Here is a 15,724-nt window from a genome sequence, read left to right on the forward strand (position 1 = left end):
CTCTATCCTGGGACTTTATGAACAGGTTTTCAATTTCAATCCATGTTGTAAATCCGGAGGACAAACATGTGACAGCTGAGTTTGTAAGATGGTATACTGATTTTTTTTTGCAACAGGAGACTTCCTGTTTTTTTCCTGTGAGTGTCAGCTGATCGGCAGGTATAAATTAAAAATGAAATGAAATAAATTACTATTAGCCCAACCCCCAGAGTCCACTGAAGTTAGCTGGAGTGCATTGCATCGTGATGTTGGCTCCCGGAGATGTTGTCATTAGCTACAGTGGAGACAAACTCAAAGGTGTCATAACTGCTTGTCTTAGCCCTTTAAGACCTACTATAGAACCAAGGCCGCCAGAGCTTACTTTATATTTTTACATGCTGTAGAGCCATTTTAGGGAGCATTTCAAGTTGCTATACATCAATACAACTGTTATAGCCCACATTTTAATAATATGTATGCATTAAGTCCATAGTAACGACATAAATTGCAAAAAAGTGCAATAAACTACAAAAAATTAGAAAATCGTTTTTGTTTTTTTTTTTACATATATTTCTACTTGGAGAAATTTAAGAGGTTTATCCCTCAAAACTTTAAATACAAAAAAGTTGCAAAAAATAGTTTACAACAACAGGAAATTTATTTTGAGTGTCTTCATAGTTTTATTTTGGAGATACACCAATTTTTATATACTGCAGGAAAAACAAAAAAACAATCCTATGATGCAAATTTGCAAAGAAAACAGCAGGTGCATCAAAATAAACTATTTCCAGCAGTGCAATTCGAGTTCTAAGCATCCCAGCAACTATTCAGAAAAGCATAAAGTCAAACATGACTTATAAAAACACCAGTATAGGCTTTTAAGGCCTACAAGTAAAAAACTACATTTTCCGTGAAAATGACGTCACTTCCAGTTTCGGGCAGGAAATGGCGGACATGCGATCGTTCGCGCTGACGTCTGTTTCACTGTGGGAAGTGTTACGAACAGCTGATCAGATCGGCAAAGCGTGTTTCTGGAATATTATGTTTTTGTTCCTGCAAGAGCTTTTTATGCAGTTTTTGCAAAGCTTTATGTGGAAGGAAACCGTGACCGAGGACAAGCTGATGGCATCAGATGTAAGTACAACTCCTCCGGTTTCATATGCAAAAAAATTTATTGCGCTAGCTTATGTGGTTCCGGTTCTACAGGGATTTAAAAATAGTTACGCAAAACGGAGTGTGCTGCTCTGATCAGCTTTAAAGGGTTAATGCTGCACCAGTCAGAGCTTCTATATATGATAGATGGAAAACTGCAGCTTCCAGTTTGGAACAACCAGCTGATTGGAGCAGGGTCACCCACAGCATCAATGAGTAGATAACACATGTGAGGAAAATCTGTTTGTTTCATGTATCTGAGAGAAAGAAATCATCCAATATGATGACACTGGTGCAAAGTTAAAGAGTCCAGACTCCCATGGATGTTACCCTCAGCAGATTCTGTTGAAGCCCACATCACAAGAGAAACCTCGGAGTTCCTGAACTCAACCCATTTTCCATTCTGGAAGGGAGACGGGACAAAACAATAACTTCTCCTTCTAGAGAATTTCTAACAGCTGGCTTTGGTTGGCCGTAGTTCTGGGAAGGGATCACTGCTTCAGACCACTCCCAGCGCCGTCGCCGCCAGCCGGGCTGTCCTGGCATGGAGGCCTTCCTCCCAGGACACAGATAAACAATCCTAACAGGCCAGTTTAAAGGGGGGGTAAAAATAGCAGCAAGCTCATAGACGTGAACTTCACTGGAAAACAGGCCTTTTTAAGATTCCAGGAAGAAAGCAAGCATGAAGGAAGTGATGTCAGAGCCTCATATCAAATGGATGTACAGAAGCACGGAGAGGCTGATGTGGTATCGAATCGGGAAAATAATCTGATGTCTGTGTTTAAAAGAACGGCTTTCAGTCCTCAGAGAGCGGGCGGGGGGAGGGGCTGGTGGGGCTGACTGTGGAAAACAGCACCGACTCATCCCTGTTCACACACACACGTCGGGTGTTGCTGTCCTTGTGGGGACATCTCACTGACATAATGCTTTCCCTAACCACAGCCCAATTGTAACCCTGACACTAAAACCACAGTCTGAAATCTCCGTCCCACGGGAGCTGTTTGTCCCCACCAGTATAGTAAGACCCCGTACACACACACACACACACACACACACACACAATGGCGATGTGGTGCCAAGAGCGGCTCATGACGCAGCTCGAACACTCGGGCCTCGCTGCCCGGCAGACACACAGCAGCGGTGTGATGGATGTTCTCAGGCTGCGGACGCTCACACACTGAATTAGTCAGCAAAAGCTCTAACCAGCACTTCAAAGTTCCCTGGCTCTGGTCCAGGGTAGCTTCCTAAAAACGAGCGTCACGTTTACAGTAAGAGCTCGTACATTCCCGGAATCCCCCGCCTGCCGACACATCGCCTTTTCCAAAAGCTCCTCATCTGAAACTAAATATCCCGTGCTTTCACATGCACCTCCTCATATCTGTTTGTGGCTGTTCTGTTAGAAACTGTAGGTGAACTGACAGCTAGTGAAAGATTCACGCCAAGGTCTGCTGGCAAGAGTGTAAACAGTCTGTGTGCAAATGAAGAGTCCTTTTTCAAAAAGAGTTGGCAGAAGTTCAGCGCTCGATATCTCTCTTTATACACACTGGGATCTGTGAATGTATTATTTGTATTATTAATTCGCCTGGATTTCCAACTCGGCTTGTAAACAGGTTATGGAAAGTTTTTAATAAGCTGTCACTGAACCTTAGAAAAGCGTGATGGATGGGTCCACACCTACGTGCTTCCTTTTTTTCCTGAGACCAGCTAAGATGAGGGGCAGATCTGTCCAAACTGCCCTGTTGAGACTTGTTTAGATTTCTTTATTCAGATTTCCATGAACTGAGGTTCTGTTGGCTTTTAGATGCCATCACTTGACTTTTCATAGAGTCACTTCCTGCGGTTTCCTTTGATTATCTACTGACAAAATGAGAGCTGTTGGAATTTGGCTGCCTTAAACAAACAAGGAAGCAAAGCTCCGCCTCCTACATACTCTAAAACCATTCACAACATGTTTGGACTTCAAGCACCACGTGTACATTGACCTCACTATAGTATTACTCTACAACTCGATTGCGGGTGTTGATTTTAGCTGGAGAGAGGAGCTACAAGGACATTGTGCAAAGTCACATGGGATTAAAAAGTCATTAATATTTAGATGATCAGACAGGCTGCAAAAGCAAACACAGGTTTGTGGAGGTTGTCTAAACCAAACGCCGGTGGGGCTGAGATGTTACTGCATGGGAGGAAACAGCAGCCGGTCAAAGGAGTCCTCTGACAAACTACACTGCTCACAAAAATAAAGGGAACACTTAGACAAAACAATGTAAGTCAAACTGTCCACTTAGGAAGCAACAATCAGTGTCACATGATGTTGTGCAAATGGAACAGACAACAGGTGGAAATCATAGGCAATTAGCAGGACGTCCCTAATAAAGGAGTGGTTCTGCGGGTGGTGACCACAGACCGTTTCTCAGTATCTCAGCTTTCTGGCCGATGTTTGAATGCTGGCAGTGATTTCTCTCTAGCGGTAGCGTTAGACAGAGTCTACAACCCACACAAGTGGCTCAGGTAGTGCAGCTCATCCAGGATGGCACATCAATGCGAGCTCTGGCAAGAAGGTTTGCTTTGTCTGTCAGTGTCCAGGGCATGAAGGCACTACCAGGAGACAGGCCAGTACATCAGAAGACGTGGAGGAGGCTGTTGGAGGGCAACAACCCAGCAGCAGGACCGCTACCTCCGCCTATGTGCAAGGAGGAACAGGAGGAGCGAGAGCTCTCCAAAATGACCTCCAGCAGGCCACAAATGTGCATGTGTCTGCTCAAACGGTCAAAACAGACTCCATGAGGGTGGCCTGAGGGCCCGACGACCACGGGTGGCGGTTGTGCTTACAGTCCAACACCATGCAGGATGTTTGCCAGAGAACACCAAGATGTTGGTGCATGACCGGTTTGGCAGCGGGTCAGTAATGGCGTGGTGTGGCATTTCAGAGAGCCTGACTTCCATTAGATACCATGATGAGGTCTGTGTGGAGTTTGCATGTTCTCCCCGTGTTTGCGTGGTTCTCCCCGGGTACTCCGGCTCACGTGTGGTGTCAGTTTGAGATTCCTACATCGCCTTGTTCTCGAGTTATCATATACACAAGAGTTTTAGAAAGCTTGATCTCAAACTCATCAGAGACTTTTGCTGATACAGCGATGTTATCAATTTCAAACTTTATCGCATTCAAAGCCTGCGTGTCCATGAGGCCCTCCCGCCTGCAGGGTGAGGACAACACTGATAAAACTAGAACTTCCCTTTAGCCAGCACGCTCAGTAAACACATCCTGAGCTGTGTGCTGTCCCTGTGAAAGCACCAGTGTTACAGTGGTAGGAAAATGTGTTTGCCCCGTTCAGAGTTCCTGTTTCTTTGTATGTTTGTTGCACTTAAATGTTTCCAATCAACCAGTCGAAAAAAAGAAAAAGAAAAAATCAATCAAAAATCGGCCGATAGATTTGACTTAAATCACCAAATACTGGTATCAGTTTAAAACAGATCGCTTAAGCTCTGATTGAGAACTTGAAACCTCTTCACAGTTCTTCAGATCACTTCCGTCAAACGTCACCCTCCCAGTGACATGCATTCTGTTCTGACTGAACTATTTTTGCAGTTTTAGACTCTTTCAGCTCATGAGTTGGGTTTTGGACCCATGCACTGGGTTTCCAGCTGCGCTTTCAGATGCACCACCACTTCCAGCAGCAAACGGCACACGAACAACGTCTGCAGTTTTGTTTGTGTGGTGGAACGTTCAGCAGCTAAAGACACAGAAATGTTTCTCAGAGACAGCAAACCACTCCCATGAGCAGCACTGCCAACTACGCCTGCATTTTAATAACTGTTGGACTCACATCAATAAGGACGGGATGTCGTTTATGTCAGAATTCATCATGTGAGAATCAGGCCAGAGCAAAGTTCTGTTCCAAAGGCCCGATCGTGAGGAGCGGGCAGCGTTCAGCACATATTCATTAATCGATAACAAACGGCTGCACAACACGCTGTGCTTCAAAGAATTTCAAATTGTATATAATATTTCGCAGTTACTATTCCTACATGATTAGGACTGAAACAGTGAACTGACAACTGTTCAGGCTACTGTAGGGGTTAAAAACAGACATACGGCTCAGTGATCACCAATAAGTGATCCATCAACCAACGACTGCGGGCATGTAGAAACCCATTATTTAGTGCAAAACGCTGATGATGAGCGCATACACAGCCATGCGTATAAAAGATGTTTTAAGAACACAAGTGGTGCTGTGTGTGTGGATGTGAACAGACAATATGCATGACTGTGTTCACCATCTTCAGTGCTGAGTGCTCTTACTGTCAGGACTCTCAGATTTGACTTGGAAATGAAGCGTAATCAAGGCCCACTCAGAGTTTCACTTGAGAAGCTATTTTACATTCTGGTGCCTTTTCGATTAGTCTGGTGTGACCTGGACTGTACCGGCCAATGGGCAGTCACTATCATGGCAACACCTTTATTTGAACCTGACACAAAGCGTCCTGTGCAATTACAGGTAGCAGCCAAGGATACATGACAGTCCAGGCTGTGCGAACAAAGTGTGCGCTGGCAGCAGGTGGAATCGTAGCACCATGTCTCCATTACTCCGGTTGCTTCTTACAAATAATGCCCCACAGCTCCATCACATTCAGATTCCCCCCACAGCAGGAAGCAGTGGTATGCTTTCCATTACCATTTACATTATCATGTCATTACTCATCATAGATGAAGCTAGTTAAGGGTCACCATAACTATCCAATGAAAAAACTGTTACTATTTAGTTACATCAAAGTCAGTGCAAACAACAAATCTAGAAAAACACTGTTTTAGTTTTTTCTATACTGATTGGTTCAATTGTGTTTTTTATGTTGTAGAAGATGTCAAAACCAGCTGTTAACATTTAAGTGTAGGCCTGAACAATGCTAAAGCACACCAATGAACGTAATGCGTCCCTTTTTAACCGGCGTTTATGCAGTCAATGGTACATGTAGGCAAAAATTAAGCATTAGAAGTTGACACAGTGACTGCATTCTCATCTCCTTGTATGTGCCTGACTACTGAAGAGCCTGAATGTTTCTGAAGGCTTTTGGAAGGTCACAGTCCATGCACTTCACTTAGACAGCTCGCTGGCAAACACATGCAAACTCGTGTGAAATTATTCCTATAAATGGCTGAATAATACTGAAAGTGTGAAATTACTGGATGACTGACATGCTTAGCCCTAATAATGAAACTAGAACAAAGCACGGAGAAAGACACCAGGAGACAGAGTTATATTGAGAAATCTTTGTAGGCGTTCTGCCAGCAACAAACTGTACATCTGTCATGCTGACTCAGAAAAATTACACATGCATTAGGCTGTAGCTTCATTTCACTTTCTTGCAAAAGTGTATTTGAGGAAGCATCAGGCTGTGGCTAATTTAAGACACAAAGGGTGTGTAAATAAAAGAAGAAGGACTTGTGTTCTAGCGAAGAAGGAACCATGAGCCTGGAGCCTATCCCGGCTGTGTTAGGGTGAGAGGCAGGGTGGAAAGGTCGCCAGTCTGTCGCAGGGCTGACACAGACAACCATCCACACCCCCCCGTGCTGCACTTCTAATTTATGTTAATAAAATATTAGTGTTGTGTTGGTGTGGCGTTTGTATGTTCTCCCTGTGTCTCTGTAGCGCTGCTGCTTTCTTCATTTTCTTTTTCCCTTTTTTTTTGTAAATATAGCACCAATGAGTCAGATCAAGGTGCTTCACTGTAACGTAAAAACAATAATACAAAGAAAAGCCCCAAATAATCAGACCACCTCCTAAGAGCAAGCATTTGGCGAGAGTGGGAAGGAAAAACTCCCTTTTAACAGGAAGAAACCTCCAGTAATACAAAGGCTGAGGACTGTGAGGGGAGGGGGAGTACGCTGCTTGGTAAGAGACGCCTAAGAAAAGCCTAGGTAGAACTTTAACGTGCAGCTGAAACTAATTTGATGACTCAAAGGTTTCTATGATTCTAAACACTTTGGCAAACAAGACTCACACTAAAGAGGAATATGGCTGCGATCAATAAATAAACAAAGAATATAAACGAGGACTAAGTAGAATCATTAACAGCACTGAAGTATTGTACGACAGCTCTGCTGTCTGAGACCAAGGACAGTTCGTGTACATCGTGTTTATATATTTACTGTCAACCTGAGAGAGAGCTCAGCGTTATGCAACAAATATACAGCGTGCTGTATCAGAAACATTATATAACTTACTGAGTCCAATGCTGTAGTTACATCACAGCCTCTCTGCTCTGGTCTTCTTCAGCTTCTGCCAGGGTAGAAAAACAGAGTCAATACACCTGCCACAGAAAAGTGTCATTGCAGAGATGAAGAAGTAGGGCTGTGCGATATGACCAAAATCTCATCTCCCGATATAAGACATCTATCGTCCGATAACGATATAAATCACAAAAATGTAACATTTTCTGTAAATTCTGTGAATCTCGGGCAGCTCGACTTGGTGAAGTGTTTCCTGCTGGGCGTCGTGTAGCTGGAGTCGAGTGTTTTAACCGATGCATGAAACGATACATTTTTAGACATAAGTTGTAACGACGCCGTTTTCTTTGTGAGTATTTATTACACGGCGTGCTGCGGGGAGAAGCCTGTTCTAACGTTTGAGTCTAAGGTTTATTTTTTAGCACCTGGCGTCTTTTTTACTTCTCATCCGTAAATAATCTCCTCTTTCACGTGATTCAGTTTATTTTGAAAAGTCTGAACAGGATCTTGAGCTTTATTGTGAAAAGTTTATGTGGAACATAAACAAGCGGACATGCGATGGTTTTACCGTCGTTGTTGCTAACGACAACGCATAAAAACAGGCGCTTGTCCGTCCGTAGTGTGGTTATATTAAATATAAGAGAAAGAAGAAATGAATATAACCACTACAGTGACATCAGAACCATGAAAAAATATTACTGTAAACAGTTTATTTTGCGACACCACGAAACAAATGACAGCGTGAAATGAAACGATAGATGTTTGTATATCGTCATCCGATATATATCGTTACATCGAGCAGCCCTATGAAGGAGAGTAAGAAACACTGCAGATCACAAGTTATTCATCTGCTTTTGACTGTGACACATACTCGCGTCTGATCTAAGGGACGGCCCGTGGCCATTAGTCAGGCTGCTTACAGGACTGGCCTGTGGACAAGCAAAACAGGACATGAGCAAGGAGCCGCACAAGAACCAGCGAAACGGTTCCATGTTCCTCATCAACCACTTGAAAAGCGCTTTGACCCAAAGCACCACCAGGACCACACATGAGTACAGCAGGATGAGATCACAGCTACAGACTATCAGACGCTTGACCAGCACAGAGACACGCCCCTCTGTGACACAGCCTCTCAGCTGATACTTCCAAGTCAAACAAAGCGCTCGGTCGCTGCCGGTCCCCGCCCAGCAGGAAATGATGAAAGGCCGCCTCGTGTCACACCTCTGGCTCCTGTCTTAGGGTGCTCCTTTGAACCAAATGAATGGTCAGGTGTCAGATTTTGCTGTGGTTGGTGAAAACAAGCAGTGATTTCTCACTTTTACCAGGCTAAGCAGGTAAAGTGAGAGGAGGCTGGGCAGATAAAACATCAGAGAGCTATGAGGTCACTCAGCTGACAAGTGGAAATTCCCTCATTAATTGAATAACATGGAAGGACAATAGCACTGCTTCCATCCAAGTTTCAGTCATTTGACACCCAAGAATTGAAGTTACTGCTCAGAAATGACACCTCAGTTGTTGTGTCTTTAGGGTTTGTACATAGGATTATATTACAAGAAAGTCAGAATTCAAGATTTATGGTTGTGATGTCACAGATTTAGAAGAAAAACGGTGAGATTCACGTACAACAAGATGTCAGTCTAACTCTCCAAAAGCATAGCAGCTCCGATGGACTCGTCCCAGGAGGAGGAAAAAGACACACCAGGACGCGTCTGACTCCCTACCTGCGTTTCTCATCAAGACTCCTGGACTTTCACTTCTCCGCTCTACCCGACACGCACGCTGACACGCACGCTGACACGCACGCTGACACGCACGCTGACACGCATGCTGACACGCACGCTGACACGCACGCTGACACAACCCTGCTCGACAGCCTCTCTCCCTGTGCTGCCTACCTGGCATTGACAGCAGAGCATTACAGAGACGTGGCGGGTTAATTGTTTATGGCTGGGCTGGGTCATAGCAGTGGATCCTGTTACTTTCCACTGACGTGAGTTCATGGAGGTAGGCACGCAGGCAGGTAAACAAACCCAGGCGAGGTGAGTGCATGGGGCAGTGCAGCGCGCTCACACACACCCACCTCCACGGGCACTGTGAACAAGCCGAGCATTAATGACATCAAATCAGCATCAAGCTGCTGTAGTGCAGGTCACTCACCATCTCTTCTGCGTGTACAGCAGGTGACCCTTTAGTGTTTAGTTACAAGCCTCCTTTTTCTTCAGAATGCGGTAACCGCCTCCTTTAAATCCCCAAAACACCCACACTGTGTGTGCTGGCCCCATGTGACGCCATCCTCTAACTGAGCAGCTTCGAGTGTGATTCCTGGCTCTCGCTGTGTCCTGATAGTGACGGATTTACAGTTCCCGCTACTCTCTCCTTCTGTGTGTGTCTCTTGTCCTACAAAAATGGGTGTATCTCCCTGAAAAGAGTGAGACAAATGTGAGTAAGAAGCACACCCACATGAAAAGCTCACTTTCCCTCCCTCCCTCCCTTTCAGTCTGGCTGTCAGCATTTCCTCCAGGATGCACACTATGACTGTGATTTATAGTGTGTTATATACTTGTGTTCTCTATCCAAGCAGCTGGACAGAATCCCAGCAATGCTGGGGAATAACAGGAGAAATGGCTTCCCCCTCACATACTGTATGGGACTGCACGGGGAACTGAAGCCATGATCCCGGCAGCGTTGGCGGCGTGCTCAGCCTGTAGAGCTACACACAGCGGGACCACACACAAACCCCCTTTAGCTCTGTAGTAGTCAAATAACTCCCAGTTCCTCTTGTGCTCCGTTAGTCTCCAACATATGAACTGAATGGTAAACAGCAGGAGAATGAAAGCAGTCGAGGGACTCCATGAAAAGAGTCGCCGTCTCCATGGCAATGCCAGAGGCAAAGAGCGCCCCCCCCCAAATCGCCGCAATCCTTTCTGTACACATAGGGAATTGTGGGAAAGCGGATATGGGCCACATAACCTCTCTGTCGGGTACCAGGCACATCTCCACTCACATCACTACACTTTGACTACATGCAGGTCAGAGGTCATGGCCAGGACACCAGTTTGACTTGGTATGAACTGTTACAGACACAAATCCCACTTCTACAGCTGATTCTGACCCGACACCTTACCATTGTCACAGGGTTTCAGTGTTGCAGACAAATATCAATGAAACAGACACAAAATCCAATATATCACCTTAAGTGTTTTTTGTTTGTTTGTTTTTGCCTTTTCTCATGTAAATAGTGAAATTCAGCCAGAACTACATCCACAGCATTGCTCAAAAACACAACTGCAACCTCTCCAAAGTAATCTAGCTGTCGCTCTGCAAACAGCAACCTGGCAAGTTCCCCATCTTTGCTAAACAAATACTTGTCTTTTGATGTAGGAGAGTCTAATTCTACTGTAATGTAGTCACCAGGTTAGTGCCTAAAATGACCTTCTCTTTCTCTTATCACGTTCCTTTAACCTCGATGGAAAACGTCCCGAGGAAAGGCGCCAAGGAGAACTCACAAGGCAACTGCAGCTCTTACAGGACACTGGGCTATTGGATGGTGTGATGGTGGTGACACGGGTCGTGCTCATGGTGAATGACAGCAACACGCAGCACAGACCATAACTCCAAACTTATAGTTGGAGCTGCTGTGGCTCTGGTGGAGCAGAAGAGGATCAATCCCTGATACAAAGTCCGGCCTGGATGCCGAAATATCCTTGAGCCTGGACCCAGGCTGCATCCACTAAAGTGTGTGTGTGTGTGTGTGTGTGTGTGTGTGTGTGTGTGTGTGTGTGTGTGTGTGTGTGTGTGGGACTGGGTGAATGAGACTTGTAGTTGGAGGTTGTAGTGTAACTCCTGACTTTGTGAAGACTTTCTGTGACTGAAGTAAGTTACAGATCATCCTGAGAGCAGCCAACACATCAACACAGCAACTGATGGTGTGCTTATCCTGAACTCACTTTGATATACGCCGCTCCCTCGCTATAACGCGGTTCACCTTTGCGGCCTCGCTGTTTCGCTGATTTTTTTTGTGCAATTTTGCATGTTTTTATTCCCAGCACATTGTGTTCTGCGTCCTGATTGGCTGTAGACCACCGTCAGTCTCGTGCCGTGTCTGCTGTACAGCACAGAAGCGTTCAGCTTGTGTACTGTACATAAATCTTCGATCCTAGCAGTGTGACTCTGAAGTGCTGCACTGCATGTTTGTAAGTTTTTCCCCCAACAAACAACAGTGTTGATGAAACGTCGTCACCTGCGGGTTCCTTTGGTTTCTTTCTGTAATACTGGACTCATTTTCTACAAGGTTTGAACTTTGAGAGTTTAAACAAGACAGAAAAGTGTGAAAATGTTCATGCCTGTCTAACAAAAGTGTGTAAAGTGTGTCGTGAGGGGTTTTACAGCCTTAAAACATCTATAATAATTGTAAAAAATAAAGTTGGCTACTTTGCGGATTTCACTTATCGCGGGTTGTTTTTAGAACGTAACTCCTGCGATAAACGAGCGACTGCTGTAACTCATAACAGCTTTTATGGATTTGTTTTTTGTCCCACACAGCAACCACTTCATACAGAGCACATGTTATTACAAAAAGGTAATGTTCACAGTTCACCTATAAAGTGACTTTAAGGTATGGGTCATGGCATGCAATGAAAAAACATTTCCATGAGCTGCATCCCTTGTTGGTCATGCTTATGTTTATGGAAACAGTCAAAGAGTGTGTTGCTGTGAATTGTGGTTCAGCATTATCCGTCCAACCTGCTAAAGAAGGTAAGAAGGAAATAATAATAATAATACATTTTATTGAAGAGTGTCTTTCTAAGGTCACCTTACAAAGAGAAAAGAAACTGTAGATTACAATAGATTAAAACTGACAACAAGTAAAATCTGTATTAAAGTGAGTAAGCCAGTTTAAACAAGTAGGTTTGGAGCTGTGACTTATCTGGTCTCTAATGGGAGTCCGAGTTATGACCCGAGCTGCAGGATCCTGAAGAAGCTGAAGTTTATGGACGGACTTACTGGGGAGACCAAATAGGAGGGAGTTGCAATAATCAATCCGGGAAGTAATAAGACTGGACGAGGACGGCAGCAGCATGGGGAGTAAAGAAGGGACGAAGTCGGCTAATGTTATGTAAGTGATGCAGACCGGGTTATGTAATTAATGTGGGACTGGAATGAGAGAGTACTGTCAAATATGACAATATTAATGCAGAAACTGTGAGATCTGGTTAAGGTAGAGGCCGTGCCAACGAGTAAGACTTCTGCCTTATTACTGTTAAGTTTGAGAAAGAACCAAGATCTGATCTCCATAAGACAGTTAGAGAGGGAGGTAAGTGGGAGGGATGAATTAGGTTAGGAGGAAATGTAGAGCTGGGTGTCATCAGCATAACAATGACAATTGATATTATATTTTTGGAATATACAGTGGGGCAAAAAAGTATTTAGTCAGCCACCGATTGTGCAAGTTCCCCCACTTAAAATGATGACAGAGGTCAGTAATTTGCACCAGAGGTACACTTCAACTGTGAGAGACAGAATGTGAAAAAAATCCATGAATCCACATGGTAGGATTTGTAAAGAATTTATTCGTAAATTAGGGTGGAAAATAAGTATTTGGTCAGCTCAAACAAGGAAAATCTCTGGCTCTCACAGACCTGTAACGTCTTCTGTAAGAAGCTTTTCTGTCCCCCACTCGTTACCTGTATGAATGGCACCTGTTTGAACTCATCATCTGTATAAAAGACACCTGTCCACAGCCTCAAACAGTCAGACTCCAAACTCCGCCATGGCCAAGACCAAAGAGCTTTCGAAGGACACCAGGAAAAGTATTGTAGACCTGCACCAGACTGGGAAGAGTGAATCTACAATAGGCAAGCAGCTTGGTGTGAAAAAATCAACTGTGGGAGCAATCATCAGAAAATGGAAGACATACAAGACCACTGATAATCTCCCTCGATCTGGGGCTCCACGCAAGATCTCATCCCGTGGGGTCAAAATGATCATGAGAACGGTGAGCAAAGATCCCAGAACCACACGGGGGGACCTGGTGAATGACCTGCAGAGAGCTGGGACCAAAGTAGCAAAGGTCACCATCAGTAACACACTACAACGGCAGGGAATCAAATCCCGCAGTGCCAGACGTGTTCCGCTGCTGAAGCCAGTGCATGTCCAGGCCCGTCTGAAGTTTGCCAGAGAGCACATGGATGATACAGCAGAGGATTGGGAGAATGTCATGTGGTCAGATGAAACCAAAGTAGAACTTTTTGGTATAAACTCAACTCGTCGTGTTTGGAGGAAGAAGAATACTGAGTTGCATCCCAAGAACACCATACCTACTGTGAAGCATGGGGGTGGAAACATCATGCTATGGGGCTGTTTTTCTGCCAAGGGGACAGGACGACTGATCCGTGTTAAGGACAGAATGAATGGGGCCATGTATCGTGAGATTTTGAGCCAAAACCTCCTTCCATCAGTGAGAACTTTGAAGATGAAACGAGGCTGGGTCTTCCAACATGACAATGATCCAAAACACACCGCTCGGGCAACAAAGGAGTGGCTCCGTAAGAAGCATTTGAAAGTCCTGGAGTGGCCTAGCCAGTCTCCAGACCTCAACCCCATAGAAAATCTGTGGCGGGAGTTGAAAGTCCGTGTTGCTCGGCGACAGCCCCAAAACATCACTGCTCTCGAGAAGATCTGCATGGAGGAATGGGCCAAAATAGCAGCTACTGTGTGTGCAAACCTGGTAAAGACCTATAGTAAACGTTTGACCTCTGTTATTGCCAACAAAGGTTATGTTACAAAGTATTGAGTTGTATTTTTGTTATTGACCAAATACTTATTTTCCACCCTGATTTACAAATAAATTCTTTACAAATCCTACCATATGGATTTTTTTTTTTCACATTCTGTCTCTCACAGTTGAAGTGTACCTCTGGTGCAAATTACTGACCTCTGTCATCATTTTAGGTGGGGGAACTTGAACAATCGGTGGCTGACTAAATACTTTTTTGCCCCACAGTAGATAACGAATAAAAGAGGCCCTGATACTGAACCCTGGGGCACACCAGCAGAAACAGGATAGAGACTTGAAGAGTGTGATTGAAGTTGGATAAACTGAGTGCGGTCTGAGAGATATGAGGTGAACCAGGCAAGGGGGGTGTGACTAATGCCAGTGGATGCTAATCTGCTCAGGAGGGTGTTATGAATATCAAACGCTAAGATCAAGCAGGATGAGGTTATTAGTGATCCTTAACAAAGCAGTTTCTGTACTGTGATCGGGGCGGAAACTGTTGGTAGAGATGATTCACTGAGGTATGAGTGAAGCTGGGAGGCAACAACTTTCTCAAGGATTTTCAAAATAAAGGGGAGGTTTGATATTCAAAATGATTGGGATCTGCAGCAGGCTTTTTGAGAACTGGAGTGACAGAAGGAACAATTCCAGTGTTAGGGGCAGAGTGGATAATACTGATGATGAGGGAAGACCAGCTTTAGCTAACAGAAGCACAGAAACACTTTTTGTTACATGTTCACTCAGTTGGGTCTCGTGCCTGACATCCAGTTCCAAATGTGTGTCCCAGCCACAGCTTTCTGTCTCCAGGAGTATCTGGGCCACAGCAGTAAACATAAACACAGCTGGTGGCTGGTACAAGGAGAAGGTGAGAGCAGGAGCACATATGCTGTGTCTCCAATTAGAGAGCATGATCCATGACTACAAACACACACGGCTGGGTCAGACCTCAATAAGAGTGTGTGTCTGAAACAGAGGGAAGAGAGCGCGTGCACACGCGTGGCCTGAGCGATGAGCGGGTTTCTCACTAATGAGGCTGAACTCTGCTTTAACTCCCGCAGAGATTCACCTTCTGATGGAATGAGGCTGTGTCCACACATGCACACGTACCGGAGAGCACAAACAAAATGGAAGAACAGGATGAAGACGTAAAGCTGCCAATTGCCTTCCCCTGTAGGCGGGGATAAAGTTCCCCTGAATGGGATGTTGTTGCACTGCAGGGCAAAGACACAGCAGTGCCACACCCAGTCATTCACAGACTCCAGGCTCCAGGAGGGGAGAGAAAATGCTGTAAGGAGGTGGAATGAAACGGCGCAAAATAGGCAGAACTTCTTCACTGCACCGCCGACTACACGCACACGACCTCCACAAGGAAAACCGGATCTCAGTTTGAAACGGAAAAACTTCCAGAACAGCCATTTAGCTGTTTCATCCTCCACTTATGTACAAAACAAGCATCGTCTCCAAATTTGGTTTCTATCAGTTACATTACAAAGCATTGGTTTAGCTCACCGGGATGAGCGGGCCATATGGCTGAGAGTGAGGGCAAAAGTTCAAATCTGAGCCATGTCTCTGCTTTCCTTTAGAAGAAAGACAAG

The 15,724-nt window shown here is 44.8% G+C and overlaps 1 protein-coding gene across 1 annotated transcript in view; it reads right to left on the bottom strand.

Moving 5' to 3' along the window:
- Positions 1-15,724, bottom strand: part of LOC146649056 (uncharacterized) — a 59,787-nt gene that overhangs the window by 10,234 nt on the left and 33,829 nt on the right. The window contains exon 3 of the mRNA XM_085387911.1: positions 7,352-7,406. Coding sequence (XP_085244037.1) covers positions 7,369-7,406 — 38 coding nt within the window. The 3' untranslated portion in view covers positions 7,352-7,368. The remainder of the gene's footprint in view (positions 1-7,351; positions 7,407-15,724) is intronic.

Source organism: Rhamphochromis longiceps, linkage group LG17 (genome assembly GCF_057381845.1).
Source record: "Rhamphochromis longiceps isolate RC_006_pf linkage group LG17, R_longiceps_female_GT1.1, whole genome shotgun sequence".
NCBI classification, from domain to species: Eukaryota; Metazoa; Chordata; class Actinopteri; order Cichliformes; family Cichlidae; genus Rhamphochromis; species Rhamphochromis longiceps.